This window comes from Lytechinus variegatus, chromosome 3 (genome assembly GCF_018143015.1).
Source record: "Lytechinus variegatus isolate NC3 chromosome 3, Lvar_3.0, whole genome shotgun sequence".
NCBI lineage: Eukaryota > Metazoa > Echinodermata > Echinoidea > Temnopleuroida > Toxopneustidae > Lytechinus > Lytechinus variegatus.
In genome coordinates this window covers 60,618,653-60,642,945 of record NC_054742.1, presented here as the reverse complement: position 1 = coordinate 60,642,945, position 24,293 = coordinate 60,618,653, and the positions used below count along the sequence as shown (strand labels likewise).

Genomic DNA, 24,293 nt, shown 5'->3' with positions numbered 1-24,293 from the left:
CTATGTGGCTCTAGGTTTATTTTTGAGGACAAAAATTGGCACAATATGCATAAAAATTGAGACCGGCACGTGCGGCACAAAATTATTTTAGCGAGGCGACAATTTGTGCAGGGGATGACAGTTTGTGGTGTCAATTATTGCACAAATTGTCGCGGGGTGACAATTTGTGGTGCAACAACCACCTTTATAAACATCAAACAACCATCATGACGACAACCACCACCATCATTACCAATATTTATTTCACTTTATTTCATGTTACATGCTAATAATTATATTATTTCATACTACACATCAATTTATTTATGCCAATTTTATGTGAAATAGTTATACTTAGTCAAATATAAAATGAATATATTAAACGGCGTATATGTCCAGCGAATATATAAAAATAACAATCGTAAAGATATTAAAACGGATTTTGGTTATAGATATCTACAGATCTAGGAATTTTCATCCAAGCGTTAGATTACAACAATTAAATGAGATCAAATGATAAGAAACAAACTTCAAGTTTCGAAATTTAAGAGGTGATCGCCTTTTGTATCATTCTTACGATCCAGAAATAAACCAAAATACAATTTTCTTTTCGCCGAAAATAAAGTCATGGGAGTAAAAGTGTTTTCTAGGTATACTTTTATATATCTACATCTTCTTGAAAACAAAATCTATATTGAAATTGGGATTCATATCTAAACTGCTCCCTTGATAGTTTAAACATGCAGAAATTTCGTCGTTTGATATTTTCCCCTAGATATAGGTCGGAGATAAATGTACATATAACAGTACATACAATATCATTCCTGAATAGGCTAGTGTACGAGTAAAGGTAGTGAATGAAAAAAAGTCCTTTTATTAGAAGGAACTTCCTTTATATTATCAAATAAATTATATTCTTTACCTCGTTTTATTAAGAGATCCGATTTCCGTAATACATGGCAATCGCATTGATTTAAGCATCTTGGAAAATCAAATGAATCAAATTTTCAAATTTAAGGTCCTTACTAATGGTGTGTACACTATGTATATAGATATATAATTATATTCAATACAAATCAATTTTATCGTACCGGATTTGTTTCGGTGTATTAGCACACAAGAAGGTTCGGAGGGGGTTGATAACGTTCCTTGACTATTCAGAATTTCGAGAAATGCATGGAGGAAATTATGTAAAGTACTGTAGATCGATTATATTATTCCCGAAATCGCAATGCAAACACATTTAATTCACGTCTGGCACAAGGGTCGGATCGACATGTTCCTGTTTGAGTTTGTACTGCAGTCCTAATCCTGTGTGAGTTCTATGTCCTTTCAATCTATGCTTTCTTGAATGTTTTCAAGATCGACGTTGTAATAGTTGTTCGAAAAATGGGTAGGTGACATTTCAGTATACGTTACTAACTCATTTTTCTCGCTACTCAAGCTTAGACCACGCTGAAGTAAAGAATTGGGACGGCTGCCTGACATATCTGTGTACGTCGATTCCCGGTCTCCGGCAAGTTCAGCGTCTTGATTAGAATATATGGGCTCCATGACAGAGTTGTTGGTCTCACTGGTATCGCTCTCAAAGCTTGACCCCAGATGTCCATATGCTGTCGTGTTAGTGCCCTGACGCAGTTTTTCGAGAAGGTTTTTCCCCTTTTTTCGTGTTTTTGGCATCATTCTGTCAAGATCGTCGTATGCCTCGTCACCTACTGACTGTTCTGTCGCTGAACCCTGCGATGGAACAGCAAGAAGTGGCTCATAACCATCGACACCAGATTTATCTGTCTGTGAAACACTCCGTTGGAATACGTCGTAACTTTCTTGTGACTCCACGGAGCTTGACTGTACGAGAACACCATATTTTCCGCCTGCATTACTGCAACCTTCTTTCGGAGGTTTCACAGGTTCCGAGTTACCTGTGGTAGAACTTCGATCAATGTGATCGTATGTTAGTTGTTGATCTCCCACTGCTTCGTACTCATCTCGAACAGTGCCCTCTACATCAACAGAGCTAGGTTGCATCTCATAAACCTCTGCATAACACTCAGTAGTGCTGGGTGACGAGGTGTCAAATTTAGTGTAGTAATACTTGTGGTCTTGCATGTCAACGTCGGTGACGACCGAGCTTGATGGCCGATCATCAACTTCTGTGTAACACTGTTCCAGGTTAGCTGTACTGCTTGGCATCTCATCGACTTCGTTGTAATTATTGTCAGGGATTGATTCCTTGGTATTAGAAACATTGTCCTTTTTGGTCTCTGCACAAACGAATCCATCCATGTAAGTATGTGTCAGGCGATTTTCCTCACTTTTTGCCTGATCTTTGGCATCAGCAAGTGGTCTTCCGTCAATGCAGGTGTTTTCATAGCTTTGTGAGGCCTCATTAGGTGGTGCTCTTACCTTGGATGCCTTATCTGGGATTGCGTACTCATCGTTTGGTGCGGAGGGTGGAGAAAAGTGTTGAATGTTGGAAGCTTTAGGCATGGAAAAGATGTGAAAAAAGATGGACTTATATTTCTTTTTCTCTATATTCGCAACTGCATCCATGTAAGTTTGTGTCGGGTGATTTCCATCACTTTTTGCCTGATCTTTTGCATCGGCAAGTGATCTTCCGTCAATGCAGGTGTTTTCATAGGTTTGTGAGGCTTCTTTATGCAGTGTTGTTACCTTGGATGCCTTATCAGGGATTGCGTATTCATCGTTTGGTGCGGAGGGTGGAGAAAAGTGCTGAATGTTGGAAGCTTTAGGCATGGAAAAAATGTGAAAAAGAGGGATTTATATTTCTTTTTCCTCAACATTCGAAAATTTAATAACTTGATTGCTTCTTTGTTTGCGTGATATCCAAAAAGATATTTAGTTTTTGTGTGATCTATTCAGTCTTTTTGTCAGTCTACCAAAATATATATTATATAAAAAAATCATATAGATATGCTTTCAAACGAAAGGTTCTTTCGAACGGATAATTCCATCATACTCATTCCCCAAATCAGTAAAGCCATCGTCCTTAACCTCTTTGAAGGTAGTTTATGTAATACTATACGGGAAAGTTCCTAGTATGCTTACTTTTATAATAAAACAATTGAACAAAAAAGCGTCCCGTTTCACAAAGACTTGTTGAAATAACACATGCACAACTTTGATAACAAATTAACTATCAGCTAATAAGATTGAAGGATTTCAGGAACCTACAACTGTTTATGTAAATTAGTTATCATTTCTTTTAGGAAAAGGGAAAGTGTCCTGAAACGGACAACTGATTAACAAAACCGACTTCCATTCCAGGCATGTGGTAAAGATACTGTTATCAGTCTTCTTTTGTTCATGGCATCATCAAACCAAAATAACATAGAGAACATGGCAACATAAGCCCTCGTGTATTTTACGAACAGCTAATTGGCACTTTATTTATTGCCCCATTCATTTATATTTTTCTGGAAATTTCTTGTCTTGTAACGAAAATTCCATATATTTCTAAAAGAATAATATCTTTAAGGCTATGGATTAACTAGTTCTTTAGTAGATGCTAGAATAATTTCCCTTCTTTCACGTCTTTTGCACTTTGAGTTTTATGGATCGTTTATATTTTACTTACTTGTTTCTGACAAAGGTTGCAAATCACGTAGCGGTTCCATGTGCAAACTAAAGGGGAGTAATCAGATTAATGAATAAGAATTAGACAAAATCATAATAAAACGATCTTGCTGCTTTGGTGATACTGACGTGTTCTTTTCTGAGACATTTAATTGTAAAAACATAATTTCAGGTAGAATGTAGTCTTGTTGTGGACTAGTGGATAGCCGGTCCCAGATTGTGAACAAGGTCCGCATGTTAAATATCACCTTAGGAAACGATGGTACACATGGTAAAGCAACAAAATGGTATTGTGTAATTGGTAATATAAATAGGGAACATTTGAAAAGGGGTTGGTCAGGAAATAGGGCGGTGGTCGGATTGAGTTTATATTGGACTGACCATAAGCAGATAGATTTTTATCATTATTTTGAATGCTCCCTTATATCGGGTGAAGCGCTTTGACACAAAGAGAGCAAATCGTCACACAAAAATGGTGTACTCAGTTGATGCTGATACTTCAGCTTGTCTGCGACACTATATCTGTCGGGCAAACGATTTTAATTTTCAAGAAACAATGCTTGGGAATCGATTGCAGTCATTATTCTCCAGTCCCGCAATCGGTGGCATTTTCTGATTGATACAGACCATTCATGGGGATTAGTAATATATCTCAATGCCTATATAGTAATAACTACATGTACTTGCCAGGTTTTGGTGAAAGGATGATAGTGGTAAAGCAGTACTGGCAAATCGAGAATGGACCTGCAGGTGGTGGCTCAGAAAGGGACCCAAACTATATACCAAACTTTCTTCTGACATTCTGACTCAAGACTGAAATATCCCCCATGCCGACCCGATTGAAAAAAAAGTGATATTACCACTTGACGATTACTATTGCTAAAAAGCGTATGCATAGAGCGAACATTTCGCTTGTGTGCTTAAGCACTTGCTTTGGATTGGGGCTTGAAGCTAAATGCAATTTATGCATCTGACACAATAGAAAGGGGAATCACCAACGGACATCTGATGCAATAAGGAGTTTTTTGCACGGCGACGCGGAACGCTTTCAAGAAGATAGAAAATATATTTCAAATACCTTCATGACAAAGGACAACTTAGAGGTCTTTGTCGCAAAGTGGTGATTTAAAAGAGAGGTTTCGTCCTAGACTCTGGACAAAGTACATATTTGCAATTTTTGGTCAGCTAACTTCTGTTCCGGCTTATCAATTTTGTAAACAAACCTTCCGTTGTCCACTTTGATATAATGGGCATTTTCATTACATTTGCTATGTTCTTGAATTTGTCGTACGTCATGGAAGCGGAAACTGAGTCCCTCATGTAAAGAACAAGACGGAATTGCATGACGGATCAACGGTTACCTATCAACCTTCCTCTGCACTCTGCGAAGTCTCCGTCGTCGGTACACCACGCATCCCATTATGACTGAAAATACGACCACGGCGATGGAGAAAACAATAAGGCTTATCATGATGAGTGCCTGTCGTCGGGCCTTTGAAGACATCATACCTAAGCCATCTGCTCTAGCTGTACTGTTACTGGGCTCTGTCGTTGAGAAGGGAAAGTTGCTGCTACTGGATGTCAAGGGTGTAGTTCTTGGTGATCCTACGAGCGTCGTTTCATTTCGATCTGGAACAGCGTCGGGTTGACCGCTCTCTGATGTTTGGTTGAGAGATTGACTTTCTGTTGTCGTAGACAGGCTTTCATCTGGTCCTGTATTTGAGAATTTGAAGCAATTGATTATTTCTAGAAGCGGAAAAGTATAGGTGTATCGGCATTGCACAGTATGGCAGTGACGTATATCTAGATGGGCGAATAACTGTATGACGTTTTGATTTTATAACTAACAACACATACTTTAAATCATTGTAAAATGGAGACAACGCCTCGACTACATACATCCAGAGAGAAATATATAATAAATATTAATTTCAATCTGGAGCTGGCCCATGATACAACGGTAAATACAAATTAGGATTAGTCATGTATTGGTTTTCAACCAATCATTGTTGCCAGAAGCCTACCTGACAGAATTCTTGATCGAACGGAACTATGTTGAGAGTATGGTGTCCTGACTCTTTAGTTAAACATCCTCTTATTAAGTTTGTATGTAACAAAATGTATATTGCCAATAATCCTGCATTCATTTCATTTGTTGTTTTTTTTTGTTAAAATTCAGTTTCGACATATTTAAACATTTTCTAAAATATACGTGTAGCTTGCAAGGCCTTCGGGTGAAAGGGTACATGTTCGGAAAACTGGGCATACCTGCAATTGGAAGGCAGAGATTCTGCGTTGCGTCCCCTTCATAACCATCACAGCATACATTTGTGGTGAAGTACCTCGTTACAGTTTGATATTGCGCCGTGTAGCCTGTGATACTTCTGTTATAAGTAAAGACATAATTCCATTTCTTTTTTTCCATAATTTTAGCACAGATTTGGCTGAAATTGCACTTAGTTCATGATACGGGCCATATTAATCTACTGATATTCACTGCGTAATAAATCTGTTACTATAGGGGAGACCGGGCATTATAATAGTTGTTACATATTTTACAGTTTGACGTCTTTTCAACAACCAAACAAATCTATTTTATTTTCTCTATGAGAATAACTTATATCCCTATTTTAATTAGAAACAATAACGTCAAATAAACATGAACATATTACGTAATCAATTAAAAAAAATCGTACCCAACCTTCCCTGTATCAACCTTAAATTCCCAGGCCCGTACTCTGAAGTCAGGTTTAACTTAGACCATGGTCTAACTCTGTGCTAAAATTATGGGAAGCCAAAAGTGTCCAAATTTTTATTACGTTGTATGTTTCTTATTTTTACTGTGTTCTTTCCTTTTCCATCGATGGTGAAGACAATAATCTATTTATACTTCCTAGACAATTATGAATGATTTGAGAGCCCAATGAGTTGATATAAATTATAATGTCTCTACCATTATTGATTTATGTAACAATTGGCGATCCACACTTAGACCACAACTTTAAACCTGAGTTTAAGTTAAACCCGACTTCAGAATACGGGCCCCAGAGTCGAAAAAAAGGGAAAAAAAGGTTTAGATTTCATTCACTGCATTCCTCTTTGTACTTACACTAAATTTCATGAAAGGACCAGGGAGCAAAAATTTTACACGCTGTAAGACCAACACCGAAGCCCCGCCCCCTATCCTTTCTGAATTGCTGGAGATAGTGTACGTGCTTAGATCGATCCATGGGTATGAAGTGGTTTAAGGTTTGAATTTTCCTTTTAACCTATATTTCTTTTAAATGGTTTCGATTATGTACAAAACAGATTTTTAATGAAAGTATACATATTTCGAAAAGCCACAATTTATGAGTATAATTGGTACTAATCATGACTGAAACTGTTTTTGTTCATACGATATGGCTTTTCTTAATTCAAGCATATTTATCTTGCTTGCAATCCTATACGGAGATAAATAATGGTATTTCAAGATTCATAGTATTAAAATTTCATTAACGTACAGGTTTTAATAGAGATATTCTTGGTAATAATTCATTGGACATTTACTTTGACATAAACCTTCGTGTCATGCATAACTTTCTTGAAATATCGAAGCCAATTAAAAGGAATGAAAGGTTTGAACGAGATTCACCTATAGGTGGTGCATTTCAAGAAAAACCAGCATCTGTAGTATGTAGCGACTTGAAGGGTCCTTGTTACCCGTCTACTAACTATCCTAAGCTCGCTAGATTATGAAAAAAAGGTGAAAACATAATGACGACTTATTAAATAACATTGCATATTATTTGATTGACTCCAAAATTGACGGATACATGTATGAAATAATGTTTTTATATCATAAAGCACTGCAAAATCACCTGAATCAGTCTCATTCTTTGCAGGTCTGTCATTTTCTTGTAAATGAGAAAAAGCAAAATTTAATGAACGCAAAGATTCTTGTTTTATTGATTTTTAAGGATTTATATAACGTATGGTAAAATGCTGGAATAAATCCGGATACCGGCTATTACAGTAAAAGCATTTACAGCTACGGTTGATAGTAAATGAAACCCAGTTTCCTGGAATACTAGTGTTTATTTGATAAACACGATTTTTTTTCATGGTTTAGTGTTCAATTTTCAGTCCCTTACAAACCTACGTCAAACTTCTCATTTTACGGAAGTCCTACTTGTATATGTTTGCTGTATAAACGGATAAAGGAAAATTTGAGAACGTCAATTTCTTTATCAGAATATTAACTCCCACATCACTTGAAATCGTCAAAAATAATATATTTAAATCTGATAATTATTATTAAACATCTGTTGACATAAAAGATATGATGAGGTTTTTTAAATGTATGCAAATATATGTGTTGAAAAAACGATATAAGTGAATTTTAAAGGTAATGGATTAAAAACAAAATGTCCACCAGAAACAGAAACGCATGAACGAAAAACAAAAGTACGTGTAGATACCTCATGCCAGCCTTAAGCATATCAATTAAATAATGTAAGTTTAAATCTTGGAGGTTTATAACAACCAGCTTATCTGGGAGCACTTTGGCTCGTAAATTCTCTGTAGAAACCATCACTTGGCCTAATTGTAAGGTGAATTGAGACCTGACAAGTATTCGACAAACTCAGAACCGGCACATGGCACGCAATCTCTCCAAACTGCCATCTTGGAAGGGGTCATTGTACATTTATAGACTCCTCCTTTTCTTGACATCTAATAAGTCAGAATAGCAAAATAACAAGGATACCTTTAAATCGATATTCATAAGATAAATCGATTGAATGGGCAATTGTCCTTGGTAATAAATATCCACGTAAAAACAATGGAAAGGGGTCCCTGAATAAATAAAAAAACGATGACTGTATAATCTTAAAGGAAAATTGGACAGTATATTCAATAAGTTAGAATGTTTGAGTGAACAGAGATCACAAAATGATTAGTCTCAAATCAGGAATATGTTGAAGATTTACGAGAAACAAAGGAAGATTTTCCAATTTGTTGTATAACAAACTGTACTTAAATCATATAATTTTTACCTAAGTTCTATACTTACGAAGGCAGTTTATATTCTTTATTGTCACAGTTTCTCACAAAACCCTTTGTGAGGTCTGAACTAAAGTTTCTCGTTTCTTGAGGCTTGGAAGGAAAAAGGGTCATTTGCAGCAAATTTTGATGTGGAATTTCTTTCATCAAAACGATGTTACAAAGGATCACCATTTTTTGCGTACTAAAATTCCCATAATAATGATAGCATCGTTAAACAAGTATTTCTTCTTTCTTCTTGTATGGCCGAACTCATCCAAACTTTCCACAATATGTATTTTCATCAACTTTCATCTGTCTTTCAATCCAAGTTGCCTTTACTCATGTTATTGTGGACATTCTGTAACGACTTACCTTCTTCTCTCGTCACAGATTGCACTGCCATCCAAGGAGATTGGAAGAGTAAAGAAGACCCCAATCAGAAGAACCCCATTGAACCAGTGATGATACATGGCGCATACCCCTCGCTGAACCTTGCAGGTACAAATGGAAACACAAGTAAGTATTTTTGTCTTTTTCTCTTCTGTATTGCACAATAAACATAATAAAACCTTCTTGTATTAGTTCTAGCTGTTATAGCAGGTAGTTTTGGTGTCAGGCATTCTGGACATTGGGTTAATTTCACCTTAAAGGTCAAGTCCACCCCAGAAAAAGGTTGATTTGAATAAATAGAGAAAAAATTAATTAGCAAAACAGTGAAAATTTCATGTAAATCGGAAGTAAAAAATGAAAGTTATGACATTTTGGCTTATTTTTCACAAAAGAGTGAAATGCACAACTCAGTGACATGCAAATAAGACAGCCGATGATGTCCCTCACTCACTATTTATTTTGTTTTATATTGTGTGAATTATACAATATTTCATTTTTTACAGACATGACAATAAAGACCAACTTGACTGAACCAAATAATATTAAACAATGCTAATTCCACATGTTCAGGGATGAATTAGTTGTTTTTTCACTTGGCATTGAGGAGAAAATTAGAATATTTCATATTTCCTATGATAAAATAGTGAGCATATGACGTCATCAGTCTCCTCATTACATACTGACCAGGATGTGCATATAATTGTTTTTTGAAATTTAGCGAAACTTTGAAATGACGTAACTTTCTTATTTTACATCCGATTTTTATTAAATTTCAGTGTTATGCTTGTTGGATTTTCAAGCCAATACAAGCCTGGGAAATACATCACGTCATTTTGAAGGTGTGCGCTACAGTTGTGGCCACATAGAGTGCACCCTGCATAACGATGTTAAACTAACAATTGTGGAGACTTTGATAAAAAGCATATTGCTCTTGATCATTGGCGAATAGCTTCGAAAATTCAGATTTTTATAATATTCTATTTGGGGGTTAAAAGTTATGGATACGATATATCATTTCTGAAAAAAATATCGAGCCAACGAAGCAAGCGAGCAAACAGTTGCTTATTATTTCTCAACTTTAAACATATGATATAAAATATTAAGTCTGCCAGGTAGTCTGTTTTTCCTTTTTTATTCATCGTTCGACTAGTGGGGATTGGAACCAGGTCACAGAGATTTGTCTTTCACCATCCCAAACGCGAGACCACATCTCACTCAAATCTCGTCACTAACTTTTCATTACTTCTGTCCCCAATTACAAGGGAACAACAATTGTGCCCAATCTTTTTTTATCATTTGTATTGTTTCCTTAATCATAAATATTAATTCTGTAAAAAAAATATCAGTACCCCTGCGCCCTCCTTCTTGATTAGAAAAAAATGGTTGTTTGCCTTTCTGGAGTCACCCAGTAAGTAAGTAAGTAAGTAAGTAAGATAAGCTGTAGTTCCCCTCTCATAGTGCCCTTGAATCTGAAAATCCTGTAACTGTTTAGAAGGCTAATAATAAAAATTATTTCTGAAGTCGAACGCTATGATACAAGTATGTAAAGTTAGGATAAATCACTGGACAATATGATAGCGATAAAGGCCAAAGTTTGTTTCGACAACACATCAGCTTCCGCAAATTGATATCACTTTTTTTTGTCTAATGGCATATACCTAGTAGACAAAACGGACATGTCCACTCATATAACACAAGTGCCTTGTAACCTTAACACGTCGGTTATGGGAAATAATAATAATAACCAATTGATACATGATTTGGTTATGATATATCAAAAACAAGTGCTTCTTGGTTTGGTAATCATGCGACTACTTGACATGCTTGAGGCAAACGGTCGTACAAATAAGCACTGGCCACTTTCATGATGATAGTTTTTGGTGTGCGGGTGTGTATTGTTTTTATTTGAAGATGATTTTCTATTTTTATTGGGAAAAAATTTTATAATTATGATTTATAAATGAAGTGTAACGTCCACACTCTAAAAAAAGAGGGGGGGGGGTAAAAGTGTTCCATGCTCCAGCCAACATTCATGACATTAGCACTTTATCCAATGGGATGAAAATTTTGCCTTTTCTAAAGTAATTGCTGCTTATTTTTTTAACCTTAATGAAATATGCTTCTGACATCGTGTAAAATACTTCCCCAAATTGGTTGGACACATAATTACCATCGTGGTGGTAAAAAAATTATCCAATATTAGTGCATTGGTTATCCTTCGACAGTGGGGTACCTTGGACCATGTTGGATTATTTACTAGAATAAAAATATTTCTGTAATACTTACCAACTATGCTTTATTCCAAAGAGGCAATGGTAACGGTTCCTATAAACACAACAAAATCTCAACTTCTAAAACCCGTTTGCAATATGTACCAACTTACTTTCTTACGACCCGGGTCTTGCGACTGCGATGTTTTGACATCCACGTTGGGTGACTACATGTACTTGATAAAGCCGAACAGTGATCATGAGAATTTGAAGAGTGCGACCACTTTGTTCAAACATCCTGTTTGACTTCCTTCATCCGCATAAACGGCTAACACATGCTACTATGGTTGGCCCTTTTTGCCATTAATGGTTATATGAAAAGTCCTGGGCAATAACCGATTATTGGTCTCAATAGAGAAAATGAAACCAATTAATTCCGATGCAAAGGAAATTACGAGAATTTTAAGTTTTAATCATTTCACAAAACAGTGTCCGGGCGGGAACCGATGATGTCACAATGCTTTTGGTAATTCATTGCGGTTCATTTATTGTGCCTCAATGTGAAACATGTGAAACATGATTTGGCTGCTCATGTAAAATCATCATTATTGTTATTTTAAGTAATGAATTCTGCGTTAAAAATATGGTAGAGCTTCATAACAAAATTTAAAAAAAAGAAGATATATAATAGTAAGAGTATGACATCATCTCGACTCTCATATATTACGTCGAAACACCAATGATTATATTGGAAAATATTTGTATGATTATGCTTGTACATTGTTTTCTCTTTCTATTGATCAACATTGTGCTCCATCGGGCTTACTTAAATGTCAAGTCCACCTCAGAAAAGTAATGATTTGAATAAAAAGAGAAAAATCGAACTTCTAGCATAATGCTGAAAATTCCATCAAAATCAGATGTACATGTAAAATAAGGAAGTTATGACATTTCGAAGTTTCGTTTATTTTTCACAAAACAGTTACATGTACATGCATACGCACAACTCAATTACATGCAAATGACAGAGTCGATGATGTCCCTCACTCACTATTTCTTTTTTTTATTGCTTGAAGTATAGAATATTTCAATTTTTACAGATTTAACAATAAGGACCAACTTGACTGAACCATAAAATGTTAAGGCGATGGTAACTCCACATGTTCAGGGAGGAATGAAACTTCGTTTCAAGGACAATGAGGAGAAAATGGGAATAAATCATATTTCATATAATGAAATACAAATAGGAGTGGGCTATAAATGGGTGATTTTCGGTTTAACTGTGGGAACAATTTTTGTGTTCCTTTTACCTTATCTCAACATGAAATGACAATATTTTTTGTCTTGGGTCCGCGAAAAAAGTGTGCCGGGCTAAAATCCAAAATGGCAGCCAAAACCCCCCAAATTCACAGTTTTGGCCACAACTTCTTTATTTGGTGGTCTTTTTTTCTCTGGTTTTGGTGTCTAGTCACATGTTTTGGGGGCAGGTAATTTGTTTTTCCTATAATTAGCACTTTTAAACCATTATTTGTAGAGAGAACCCAAGGACGATAAAACCTACTTTTTGGCTGAAAAAAGGCTATAAAAATGGGAAAATGTAGGTATGATCACCTTTTAACTCTATAATGGTTTAAAAGTACTAATCATATGAAAAACAAATTGCCTGCCCCCAAACACATATGAACAGACACCGAAGCCAAAGAAAAAGACCAGAAAATAAAGAAGTTGTGGCCAAAACTGTGATTTTTTTTTCTCGGGGGGGGGGGGGGGGGTTGGCGGCCATTTTGGTTTTTGGCCCGGCACACTTTTTTCTCGGACCCGAGACAAAAATATTGTCATTTCATGTTGAGATACATTACAAGGAATAAAAAAAACTGTTCCCATATTGAAATAACAAAAAAGGTATTTTTGACCCATGTATAGCCCACTCCTAATACAAAAGAAATAGTGAGTAAGCGATGTCACCAGTCCCCTCATTTGCATACCGACCAGGATGTGCATAGAACTGTTGTGTTAAATTTAGCGAATCTTTAAAATGCCATAGCCATGCCATTTTGATGAAATTTTCAGTGTTATACTCGTTGGATTTTTCACTTTTTATTCATATTAATTTTTCGTTAGAGCGGACTTGTCCTTTAATGATATCGCACTCAAATACTCGATACTGCGCGCGCAAGTAAAAACATATCTTTGTTTTTTGGCGAAAATTTCTATATTCTCGTAATCATCCAGTCCCCCCCCAAAAAAAAATCCATTCACAAATACAAGTCAGTATATACATTGAAACATTGATTGACTGAATGATTGATCGATTTTAATTGTCAAGTCTCCAAAACATCGAAAATATCATCTGCAAGCTTGAACAAGATTACCCATGAAAGATCAAAAGCTTCCATTCATTGTGATGTTCGACATAATAATAACAATAATGATAATAATGAATAAAAATCTTCCTATCTAAGAAAATCATGATTTACAATTTTAAATCAATATTGTGATGGTTTATGAAAAGAATAATATGAAGAAGAGAAGAAAAGAGGGAGGAGGAGAAGAAAAGAGGGAGGAGGAGAAGAAAAGAGGGAGGAGAAAGGGGAGACAAAAAAGAAGAAGAAAGGGGAGACAAAAAAGAAGAAGAAAGGGAACGAGAACAAGAAGAGGAAGAAGGGAAAGAGAACAAGGAGAAAAAGATTAAGGAAAGGAGAAAAAGACGGATATATTGAGACATTTTAAATCATATGGCACACAATAATACATTGGACATGAACTTGCATGAACGAGGAAAGAATGTTGTCCCCTATTCAGGCAAAATCAAATCGGAATCAACCGCCAAACATTATCGTTTATGTCTTCCTTTGACTGCCAAGCGAAAGATATTTGTTCAGTTTCCTCTTAAATTTTTTTTTATCCCATGTACTTCAATGGGAAGAGAATTCCAATGCTTTATGGCCCGATAACAGGACATGATTGTGCTCTTAATAGTCAGGCCAGTCTTCTATTTTGGAATTGGAAATAAACTTAATAAAATGAAATTCATTTGCTTTGTATTTCTTGTACTGTTTGATTTTTGTTCTGCAACTTTGGTCGCCAGTTTGGGACAGTTTCACGATTTTGGTTGCAAACTTCGTCTCGTCTCGGGTGGCGACATTATGGACATTTGTCGTGAATTCTTTTAAGTTTCTGCTGCTAGTCTGGCTTCCAACACCACTTGACATTTGTTGTGACCTAGCATGCATAGTGAACTCGAAGTCTTTAAAAAAAAAAAAAAAAAACAAGAATAGAGAATACCTATTGTACAGTATAAATATGCTAAACATTCTTTAGAATTGTAATGCATTTCGTAGGTATAATTACAATATAATACCCAGTGCTATCTTGAAAGCATTTACATTGTGCAGTGGTAATGTCCAAGTGCTTTCAAGTAAAATCGATTTCCAGTATATGAACATTGATTTTCGATTCTCTTTTGTTGGATTAAGAATATAAAGTCCACTTATATCATGTAGTCTATTTCTAAAATGTCATGGCGTTGTATAGCGATAAGTGGCAATATTTAAGCATTTGACCGTTTTTACTTTTATAGTATTGAGATTACCTTAACTTTTCAAAACTAAGTTCTTGGCCTATTGGGTTGCAAGTCACAACATTATCTCCAAAATGTTCACTTAAGAATAGGGAATTTCATTTCCTTTATGTCAGTGAAGGCTCTAACCTTGAACCTTATACAGCTATGTAAATCAAACGCGTAATAGCCTATGCTACAACGATGGATGCGATTGGCACATGTCCATGATGTATCATATATGCGCATGTCTCAATAAGCTACAGTCAGATTATATGCTAGGGCATTACATTGATATTGACGACAAAATATGTCAATTTGCGACCAACGTGAAAAACTGTCTAAACATGATCCTAATTTTTACCACCTAAACTCACTAGTTCGCGATCAAAACTTCACGTTTATTCTAATTGATATATCCATTATAATAGATGGGCATCATATCAAGGTCATCATTCTCTTTAATATCCATTTCAAGGCTTGACCCCAGATGTCCATAATCTGCCTCGTCGGGACTCCGGTGTAGTTCTCCAAGATGTTCCCTACCCATTGTTTTGGGCATCACTCTCTCAAGAACGTCGTAGTCATCGGCATCTACAACGTGGTCTGTGTTTGAACCCGGCGATGGAACATCAAGACCCGGATCGCAGCCACCGATACCAGATTGCTCCTTCTGCCACATGTTCCGTTGCAACGCATCATAGTTGTCTTGTGATTCCGCAGAATCTGACTGGACAAGAACATTATAGATTCCGCCTGCACTTTCGGGACCCTCTTTTGAATAGTCTCCATGATGCGTGTTGCCTTTTGTAGGGCTTCGATCCAGGTGATCGTACGTAAGCTTTGAATCATCTGCTCCATACTCATCGTTCATGGCGCCCTCTGCATAATCTGGACCAGAAGCAGAGTTTGGTGGTGAATGGTCGACCTCTCCATCGCATCCGGTCGAGCTTGGGAGCATGGTGTGCAGTAAGAGATTTTCCCCTTGTGGCTCCTTGTTTTGGCCATCGGATTGTAGATCAACTGGTTCTCCACCAATGCATGTGTTTTCGTATGCTTGCCGGGGAACTTCAGTTGGTGTTGAGACTCTGGGCGTCTTATCGACGAGTGCGTATTCATCATCTGGGGCGAACGACGGAGAGAAATGCTGAATGTTTGAACCTTTTGTCAAGAAAGAATGATGAAACATGAAGATTACATTATTTTCGTTACACGATTTTTCTTTAAAGCACAATGACAATGCATATTGAATTCATCCTTAATAACAATGAATACCCTAGTATATTTACATTTTAATGGTGGAAATGAAATCTCTCTCTCTGTCCCCAGCTAGCTGCCTGTTACATTCTTGATATTTTCTCTCTCTCCCCTTCTACTTTCTCTATATTTCGCTTTGTTCCCTTCCTGAGGCCTTTATTTGTCTTAAACTCCAAGCCCCATCTCGCTACTCTGTAATTAGTACATTTCTTTGTTTGGTATAGTGTGCGGTGATCTTTGAATACTACACCCTCCCACCCCAACACACACACTTATACACATAGTTGGGATAAACATTAGTGTTTGTAGATTCATAACTATGTAGTCATTGGGCATCATCACTATACTACCTTGTAGGTACCAAATGATAGGGGAATACTTAGGTTTTACAATACAAGGACAGCTGAACATCTTTACGTTTATATTAATTTCTTACATAATATCACTATTGTTTTATATAGGCAATAGGTTTTACTTACTTTTTTCCGACAAGTCACGGAGTGGTTCTGCAGTGACCCTGTTGAAAAAGAAACACAGACCGTGAATGCAAAATTGTAAAAGTCGTGAAAACATTCTTTAATTTTCCATTTTCATTATACAATTTATACAATCTATCATACAAATCCATAACCGGATAAAATCTATACGAGAAATGTTAATATAGTGTGCATTATGTAGCTCGAGAATGTCTGTTATTTGCGTTGCCATAAGCCATATCAGTTGTCGATGTTGTTGCGGATTTTTAACCTGGAAAACCTTGGTCTGGCCTACGAGAAGCGGACACCATTCTGAAGGAGTTCCAAAATCTATATGCTTTTACACGACTCTTTTAGTGCCGTTGGGTACAGGTATTCTACTTCATTATCTAATGGTTAAAGGTTCCCTGATCCCAATCATCTCCGAATAAGGGAATGAGCCCTGACTGTTACCCGTTTAGATCTATCTCTATCTGGTGTCACACTAGACAATCGACTGGAGCGAACACGGCATGAAATTCCTTATCAAAACACGAGGTGCACATTGGGACCGTTTAGATCATCCGCGGTAATCGTGAGGTACATAGTCTCCCTATGGACTGGCGAACTGCGTTGTCATGGCAAAAAGCGCTCGCTGCACAACGATGGCTCAGATTAAGGCCTTGTGTTTTCTATGCCGACTTTACGCCGAGACCGTTTGGATATACAATCCAACAGAGGATCACGCCGTGTGACCTCGCCATTGTGCTAGACTGTCTAGGTAATATTTACCTCGCGATTATTCGCCGTGCTTGGTGCTTTGTGCCGAGACCGTTTAGATCTACAGTGGACAAAGGCCGACCTGTGGTAGCTTCCTAGGTTACCTCGCGTTTTATGGTAGATCTAAACTGATCCATGATAAATAATCAACACTCACCTATTAACTTCCTTCTGTATTCTGCTTCTTTTCCTTCGGCGGTAGACAATGCATCCCAATGCGACTGACAGGACGATCACGATAGCGAAGGAAAGAAGAATGATGGTAGTCTGTCGTCGAGTCCTAGATGACATCATACCCAAACCATCTTCCATTCCTCTGGCTGTCTCGTTGATTTGCAAAGTAGTAGGGGAATTATTGACAGTAGACGATGGCCTTGACGTTGACGTTCTGGGCAGTTCGCGCGTCGTCGTTTCAGATGATGGAGAAATATCTGGCTCACCGTTCTCTGTTGTCGTAGTCAGTTTCTCCTCGGGTCCTGAATTTGAGAATTTAAAATAATCGCAGTTTTCATTTCCTGAATAGATATAAATTTGCCTTCTTGTAAGACATTTTTCTATACACGTAAAGAGACAATATTTTTCAGGGTAAACTTCCAATTCAGGAAGAGACGTCCCATTTGTTTTCATTCAATCTGCCTTGTATGTGTTTTTACCTACAAAAAACAACTACCAATATTTTAGACACAAGTACTTTTTTTCATATTTTTTTCAACTTCATTGTCAAACAATGTATTACATATTCTTTGCAAAATTATTGGAGTTGGTGCATTGTCAACACAGAATAAAGGTCTAGGCGTACCTGATATTGGAAGGCAGCGATCCTGTGTTGCGTCCCCTTCATAGCCTTCACAGCATACATGGATGGTGAAGTAGCTCGTAACAGGTTTGCTCCCCTTCGTGTAGCCTGAAACAGATCTTTTTTAGTAGAATATGAAAATGTGAATACATTCAGTCTCTTAATTCCTGATTATTGACAAATAAAAAAATATATCAGTAACCAGTTTTCCTTTCACATTTTGTGAATTATTTTCTCAAGGGCATCGCTTAAAAAATATTACTTATTTTATAAACTTATTTAGTATTGTAAAAGGGAAAAGAAGTATTTTATTTTATGCACCGAATAATTTTGTTTAAAAATTCAATTCAATTTGATTAAACTTAAAAACCTCAATTGAAATAAATGTGCTACAATATTTAATACATATCATTGAGGGATCATAAAAGGCAAAAAATCTGGCTATTGACCCCTTGTAGCAAGTCAGCTAAAAAATAACACATTTTTCACAAAATTTGATTAATATTTAGTCATCACCACAAACAATCGTTAAATTAAACAATATGATATCGTTTTAGGTTGTGTTTCCCAATGCGACATAGATTAAGCTTTAAATCACATCGAACTATGGGATATATTTCATAATTATGAGCTTTTCTTATGAACTTAGAAAATAAAGTATTATTATTCGAAGAGCATTTAATCAGGTGATCTGTCCATCGACAGATCAACTATTAATTTCGTCCGAGTTTTCTTTTTTCTTTATTATTTATTTCTTAACTTTTATTTTTCCACCCTTTTCTTGTTGCCATAAAATCTCCTAATCTATATCATCAATTATCTTCTAAATATCATCAGTTATGGGGACTTATTATGTCATCTGTATGGACCAGTTCAAGGTCAAAAGGTCATCATGACGTCATCTAGACGCCATTTTGTAAAATCACATAATCAATCATATCTTCATAATCAATTATCAAAACTTAACAATATTTACATCACATTAACTTCTGGTCAAGGGTCAACTGTTCATGTCATCAAAGGTCATGTAAAGGTCATAACGCAAAATGCTCAAAATCACTTTTTGACCAGCGTAGAGTACGATTCCCGTCATTTTAAGCATTTCAAAAATGTTCTCGCTCGTACCGGCACTATACAACATAGGATTGCCATTTTTTTCATATGAGTGGATTGATAATATAATTCCGAGTAATTTGACACCTTGATTAATCTTCTACAACAAGTAATAATGGAATTAGCCTCCTTCAAAGTTTACAGCACGCGCTAGCGCGCGCACTAACCATAGACAATGTATGTGCAAAAACATGCCTATACAAAATTCATTGTAGCTCTTCAGGAAGTCCGTTGAAACACAATTCTTTTTTCATATTCGAATAGAGTATGGAAGGGAGATATGATTTCATGCCACATTTGACCCTTTATTTCATTATGACGTCATCAAAATGGCGTTGGAACTCAAAATTTCGTCTTTGCTACTTATGACATCATAGTTGTGCAAATTTGACTCTAACTCCGTAAATATTGGTCAATTTCCGCTCAGTTTGTTATTTGTTGTAGATAAGGACATACTCTTTCTAATGTGGTGGCTATATTTACATTTAAAGGAACTGATCATCTTGAAAAACTGCAAGTTATAAAGGCATGTCATTTTGTGTGGAATCTCTATGGGAAATGACTTTTTCTCAAAACCGGATTCTACATTCCTCTATTTCGCAAGCCATATCTCCATTTTTTCTGGTCGGTTTTCTTTGAGCTTTGAGTATGTTGTTGCTGAGGTTCTAAGCTATCGTCAACGTTGCATGCATCTTCCGATCCAATGCCTGGATAGTCATATTATTTCACTTGCAAAATTGGATTAGAGATCCTCTTAATACGTGTAGAGTCCTTGGCAATATACATGTACATGTCAAAAGTGGTCAGTAATGATCCTACACAGCACACTCACCTTTGACCTGTGACCCACTCTGAAGTCTCTGATTTGGTTACAGAGCTCTCTCTCTCTCTCTCTCTCTGCCCTATCTCTTTGCTTTTTTTTACATCATCACAAGACGAATGAACACTGCAACTTTCCTTTCTGACATACGTATCAAAGTTTTCTTTTCTAGTAAACATGAGTTTTGTGAACGTCGTCAACTTATACTTTTGTGGGCTTCTATCTCATTTGGGGCAAATGTCATAGCCTAAATTGTATCATCCACCTCATCTCATATTCAAGTTTTGTACTACCCTTTTTTTCTGTTATTCACTAAGAGAAAGATCCAAAAGAACGTTTGTGCTAGCCAAGTCAGTTTTCTTATAACATCTGTGTGGTTTTGTGTCAAGTATTAGGATCGTACAATAACTGGAACATTTTGAATATATTGGAGGATTTCTTCTTGGATTAGTCTACATGCCTAAAGTCGGTAAATGGTGCTTGCACGGTATTGTCATTCAATCATATAACCAACCCCCGCTTCAGTATAAAAGTTAAAATATTGCATATTGGAATATAAAATACATGTATATGTGTATATGTCACATAACTTTCTCTTTTCCTGTTTTTCAAAAGTTATCAACACATTCTTTTGAGAAAAATCTTAACCTAAGGTTAAGTTTTTGAAATGTCTTCATATCCTAGTAAGAATATGGACCTAGTTCATGAAACTTGGACATAAGGGTAATCAAGTATCACTGAACATCCCATGTGAGGTTCACGTCACACGACCTAAGTCAAAGGTCATGTAGAGTCAAAGAGCTTAGATTATGTTGGGGACATCAGTTTTAATCTAGTTCATGAAATAGAATAGAACAATCAAGTATCAGCAAACAACCTGCATGAGTTTCAGGTCACATGACCAAGGTCGAAGGTCATTTAGGGTCAATAATTTTTTTGCCATATTGGGGTATTTTTTTAACTACCATCATAACTTTGTAAGGTTAAGGATATCGTTCAATAAAATGTGGACATAGGGGTAATCAAGTATCACAGACCAAGGTCAGATGTCGTTTAGGGTCAATGAACATAGCACATGTAGTATTTTATCATCATGATATTATGAATGGTGTTTTGAGTGAATAATATTCTATGTTTCACAAAGGCGCTCCGCTTGTTTAGATCTTGGTAGATAAACCTAATCCCCCTTCCCCCCAAAAATACAAAAGAACAAAGGGAGAAATTACATCATCAGCTTGCTCATATGATATTCACGAAGTCATGCCTAAAAATGTTTCACCGGAATAATGCAAATCTTTAAAATTCCATAACTTTGTTATTCCTTGTCCGATTTTCATCAGATTTCTGTGTTTTGTTTATGTAATTTTTCTTTATCTGTTCAAATAATATTATTTTCAGCCTGTAAGCATTTCATACCCTTCAATTCACATGTCCGACGCCACAACCCATTGAACTGTCATGAATATGATATATTTTCATGAATGAAAATGAAGAAAAAAAAACTCTTTCTGAAAACACAGATCTTTACTTTCCTTCATGCCATCTATGATATGAAGAACTTTGTGAAATTTCGGACTACTGAACTGGAAGTAACATAAATAAGTGTATTTTTAATATGAAACCCCTTGGTACACATTTCGTGTCATTCAGATTTTTTTTTCCATTTTGGATTGAAGAGATTTACCGATAAAGAGTGGACCTCCACCACCATCTTCCCTTGTACGTCTTGACTGTCTGGGTTTTTGTCACGATTGTGCTTACCATCTTCGTCTGGCTACAGAATAGAAACGGTAGAAGAGAAGGAACTATCATGGATAGGAATAAAATCAAGAGAGAATAATGGCACTTTTTATTGCTTTATGAAACCTATATTATGTACAGTATAGGATTTAAATTAATACGTCAAAATTCATATACACTGTTGGTCAGAAAGGTGGAATAAAATATTTTTGAATAAAAGTCGACAGTTTTGTTGGTATTTGAAAGGCTACGCGTAGACAAAATGGTAATTGAGTGATTACATAATGTTTCCCCATTACACAGGTGACATTATAACGTGAGAAATTTGGATTACGTAATAAATTCTTTTGTTGTAGACTATAAAAGCCTATGCATGTGATATTCTATCCCTTTCCCTGATTTAGCACTGTGTATAAGAAGGTTGCATTTTTTCGAGTTCCTTGTACCGTTTGAAATAAAAATCGGTAGAGACGTTCCCTGGACTATGCCTGGTCCAACGGCAACAGCAAGACGCGAGAGAGTGGTAGCACTGCGACAGGAGGGCTACAAGCAGACTGATATCGCAGAAGTCCTAGGGATATCACAGAGTGCAGTCTCTAAGATCCTGAAACGTCAACGTGAGGAGGGGAATGTGCGGCCACGGAAATCTCCAGGACGTCCCAGATTGACCACAAGAAGAGATGATCGCCATTTCAGCCGCAGAAACCGGAAATTGGCCACGAGCCGTCTTCGTCGATTGTGGAGGAGGTATCATGAAATGAACGTTTCCCGGTCAACCGTTAATCGCAGATTGCTCCAACATGGTTACCGAGCACGACGGTTGACCAAATGTCCACGCCTGTCTGTTCGCCACAGAGTAGCACGTCTTCTTTGGGCTAGGGAGCACAGAAGGCTTCATCCAGGACATTGGCAACATATTGTCTTCACGGACGAAAGCCGGTTCATCCTTGACCGAAAGGATGAGAGACAACGAGTTCGTCGATTAGCCGGGGAAAACCTTCGCGATGAATGTATCCACGAGACGACTCAAGGCGGAGGCGGCTCAGTGATGATATGGGCCGGCATCCATTATGGAGGGAAAACGCCACTGGTGGTTCCGGACGGAAACGTCAACGCCGCCGCCATATGCAAGACGAGCGTATGGGCACAATTTCCGACTGCAGGATGACAACGCTAGACCGCACAGTGCCGCTGCAGTAAGAGAATTCCTGGAGGCAGAGGGCGTCGTACAGTTGCCATGGCCAGCTTGTTCGCAGATATGAACCCCAAAGAGCATGCATGGGATGCCCTAGGCCGAGCCATCAATGACAGAGAGGTCATTCCTCAAAATCTGCAGGAGTTGGCAGATGCTCTGAGGGAAGAATGAGACGCTATACCTGTTGACGTCATCAACAAGCTTGTGGACAGCATGCCACGACGTCTGCATGCGCTGGTTCGTGCCAGGGGTGGACATACCCGATACTAGCGACTGAGTAAGAACAATGACTCAAGTTTGATGCAAATTTGTCCATGAAATCACAATAAAGAAGTCATGTGGAAAACTGAGAGAGATTGAAAATAAATATTCATGATCCTTTGATTTACTGTATGTTGTCGTCATTGTTGTTCTATGCTCATGACATCATCGCTTAGGACATAAACTTGTAAAATATCACTGTCAAACGTGTGTAAAAGGCAGAATAATAAAGTAAAGTGGTTATCATGCACCATAAATGCCATATTCAAATCATGTTTTAATAATTACGCTGTGAAACTTTGGTGAAAAAAATATTCCACCTTTATGACCAACAGTGTACTTACCCGGCTTAGTTTCAGTATGTCTGAATTGATAATTAAAGGGAAATAACGACGGATATGATAATATTTCTAGCTTGCTGTTTCAATCCTGTGCGAGAGGGCCTTCAGTACACAAGGCATGAGTAGGCTGCAATTCAGACCCTTAACTCGAGTGAAGGGTTTCTCCAGCAGACTACCCCAGAGCTGCCAAGTAGTACTACTGATTTCCAGTAATTAGTACTGAAAAGTGCGAAGAATACTGATAGTTTCATGTAAAATACTGATTTCTAAGCTTTCAGTTGTATGTGTGGTCTTATGGTATTTTTTTAAAATACTGGTTTCCTCACCGATATATTGATTTTCAGCTTAAAAAATACTGAAATGTTCCTTTTCAGGTTGACAGCTCTGCTACCCCCCCCCCCCTTGTCTGCCATAAAGTGACCGGGCTCTGAAGCCAAATTCATCTATTATCATGTACATACTGACCTTCTTTGCTCTTCGCAGATTGAACTGCCCTCTCGCAGCATTGGGAAATTGAGAAATACCCCGATCAGAGGTACGACAGTGAACCAAGGATGATGCATTGCGTATTCCAATTTACCTGTAAGTAAGTAACATCAGTTTATTTTACGAAAATGATAACATTGAATCATTATTGAATTTCTAGTTTTATGATATCGAGGACAGTATTTTCACTGGACCGGAATAATCGATAAAGTCTATAGATGTATAGTCTTATTTAGCAGTGATTGCGACACCCTATTATCATCATGCCATGATAATCACAATAATCATC

General features: G+C 37.0%; 2 protein-coding genes across 4 annotated transcripts; both read right to left on the bottom strand.

Annotated features, from left to right (window-relative positions):
- Window positions 1-242: 242 nt before the first annotated feature.
- On the bottom strand, window positions 243-11,557 carry LOC121411546. 3 transcript variants are annotated; one of them, XM_041604335.1, is made up of 7 exons: window positions 11,278-11,557; window positions 8,974-9,092; window positions 7,211-7,303; window positions 5,845-5,960; window positions 4,938-5,289; window positions 3,578-3,624; window positions 243-2,726 (listed from the first exon to the last, which is right to left on the bottom strand). In XM_041604335.1, the coding sequence occupies exons 2-7, from the start codon at window positions 9,069-9,071 to the stop codon at window positions 1,312-1,314; spliced, it is 2,121 nt and encodes a 706-aa protein (XP_041460269.1). In that variant the 5' UTR covers window positions 9,072-9,092; window positions 11,278-11,557; the 3' UTR covers window positions 243-1,311. The 3 variants fall into 3 exon arrangements, with proteins under 3 accessions (XP_041460269.1, XP_041460268.1, XP_041460270.1); XM_041604334.1 differs by having other exon boundaries at window positions 11,375-11,557; XM_041604336.1 differs by having other exon boundaries at window positions 243-2,459; window positions 11,375-11,557.
- A 2,545-nt stretch (window positions 11,558-14,102) lies between these two features.
- On the bottom strand, window positions 14,103-24,033 carry LOC121411545. Its single transcript, XM_041604333.1, has 6 exons — window positions 23,984-24,033; window positions 21,666-21,786; window positions 18,052-18,167; window positions 17,410-17,728; window positions 16,497-16,534; window positions 14,103-15,921 (listed from the first exon to the last, which is right to left on the bottom strand). The coding sequence occupies exons 2-6, from the start codon at window positions 21,743-21,745 to the stop codon at window positions 15,167-15,169; spliced, it is 1,308 nt and encodes a 435-aa protein (XP_041460267.1). The 5' UTR covers window positions 21,746-21,786; window positions 23,984-24,033; the 3' UTR covers window positions 14,103-15,166.
- Window positions 24,034-24,293: the final 260 nt, after the last annotated feature.

Excerpts from the sequence above, each read along its gene's own strand:
- LOC121411546 (XM_041604335.1), bottom strand. The coding sequence starts at position 9,071 with ATGTATCATCACTGGTTCAATGGGGTTCTTCTGATTGGGGTCTTCTTT. Across the intron at positions 5,961-7,210 it reads TTGAAATGCACCACCTATAG|AAGTATCACAGGCTACACGG; the intron begins GTGAATCTCGTT and ends TACTTATAACAG. Across the intron at positions 5,290-5,844 it reads TCTCTGCCTTCCAATTGCAG|GACCAGATGAAAGCCTGTCT; the intron begins GTATGCCCAGTT and ends TCTCAAATACAG.
- LOC121411545 (XM_041604333.1), bottom strand. The coding sequence starts at position 21,745 with ATGGTAAGCACAATCGTGACAAAAACCCAGACAGTCAAGACGTACAAG. Across the intron at positions 16,535-17,409 it reads ATACAGAAGGAAGTTAATAG|GGTCACTGCAGAACCACTCC; the intron begins GTGAGTGTTGAT and ends CTTTTTCAACAG. Across the intron at positions 15,922-16,496 it reads CCGTGACTTGTCGGAAAAAA|GTTCAAACATTCAGCATTTC; the intron begins GTAAGTAAAACC and ends TCTTGACAAAAG.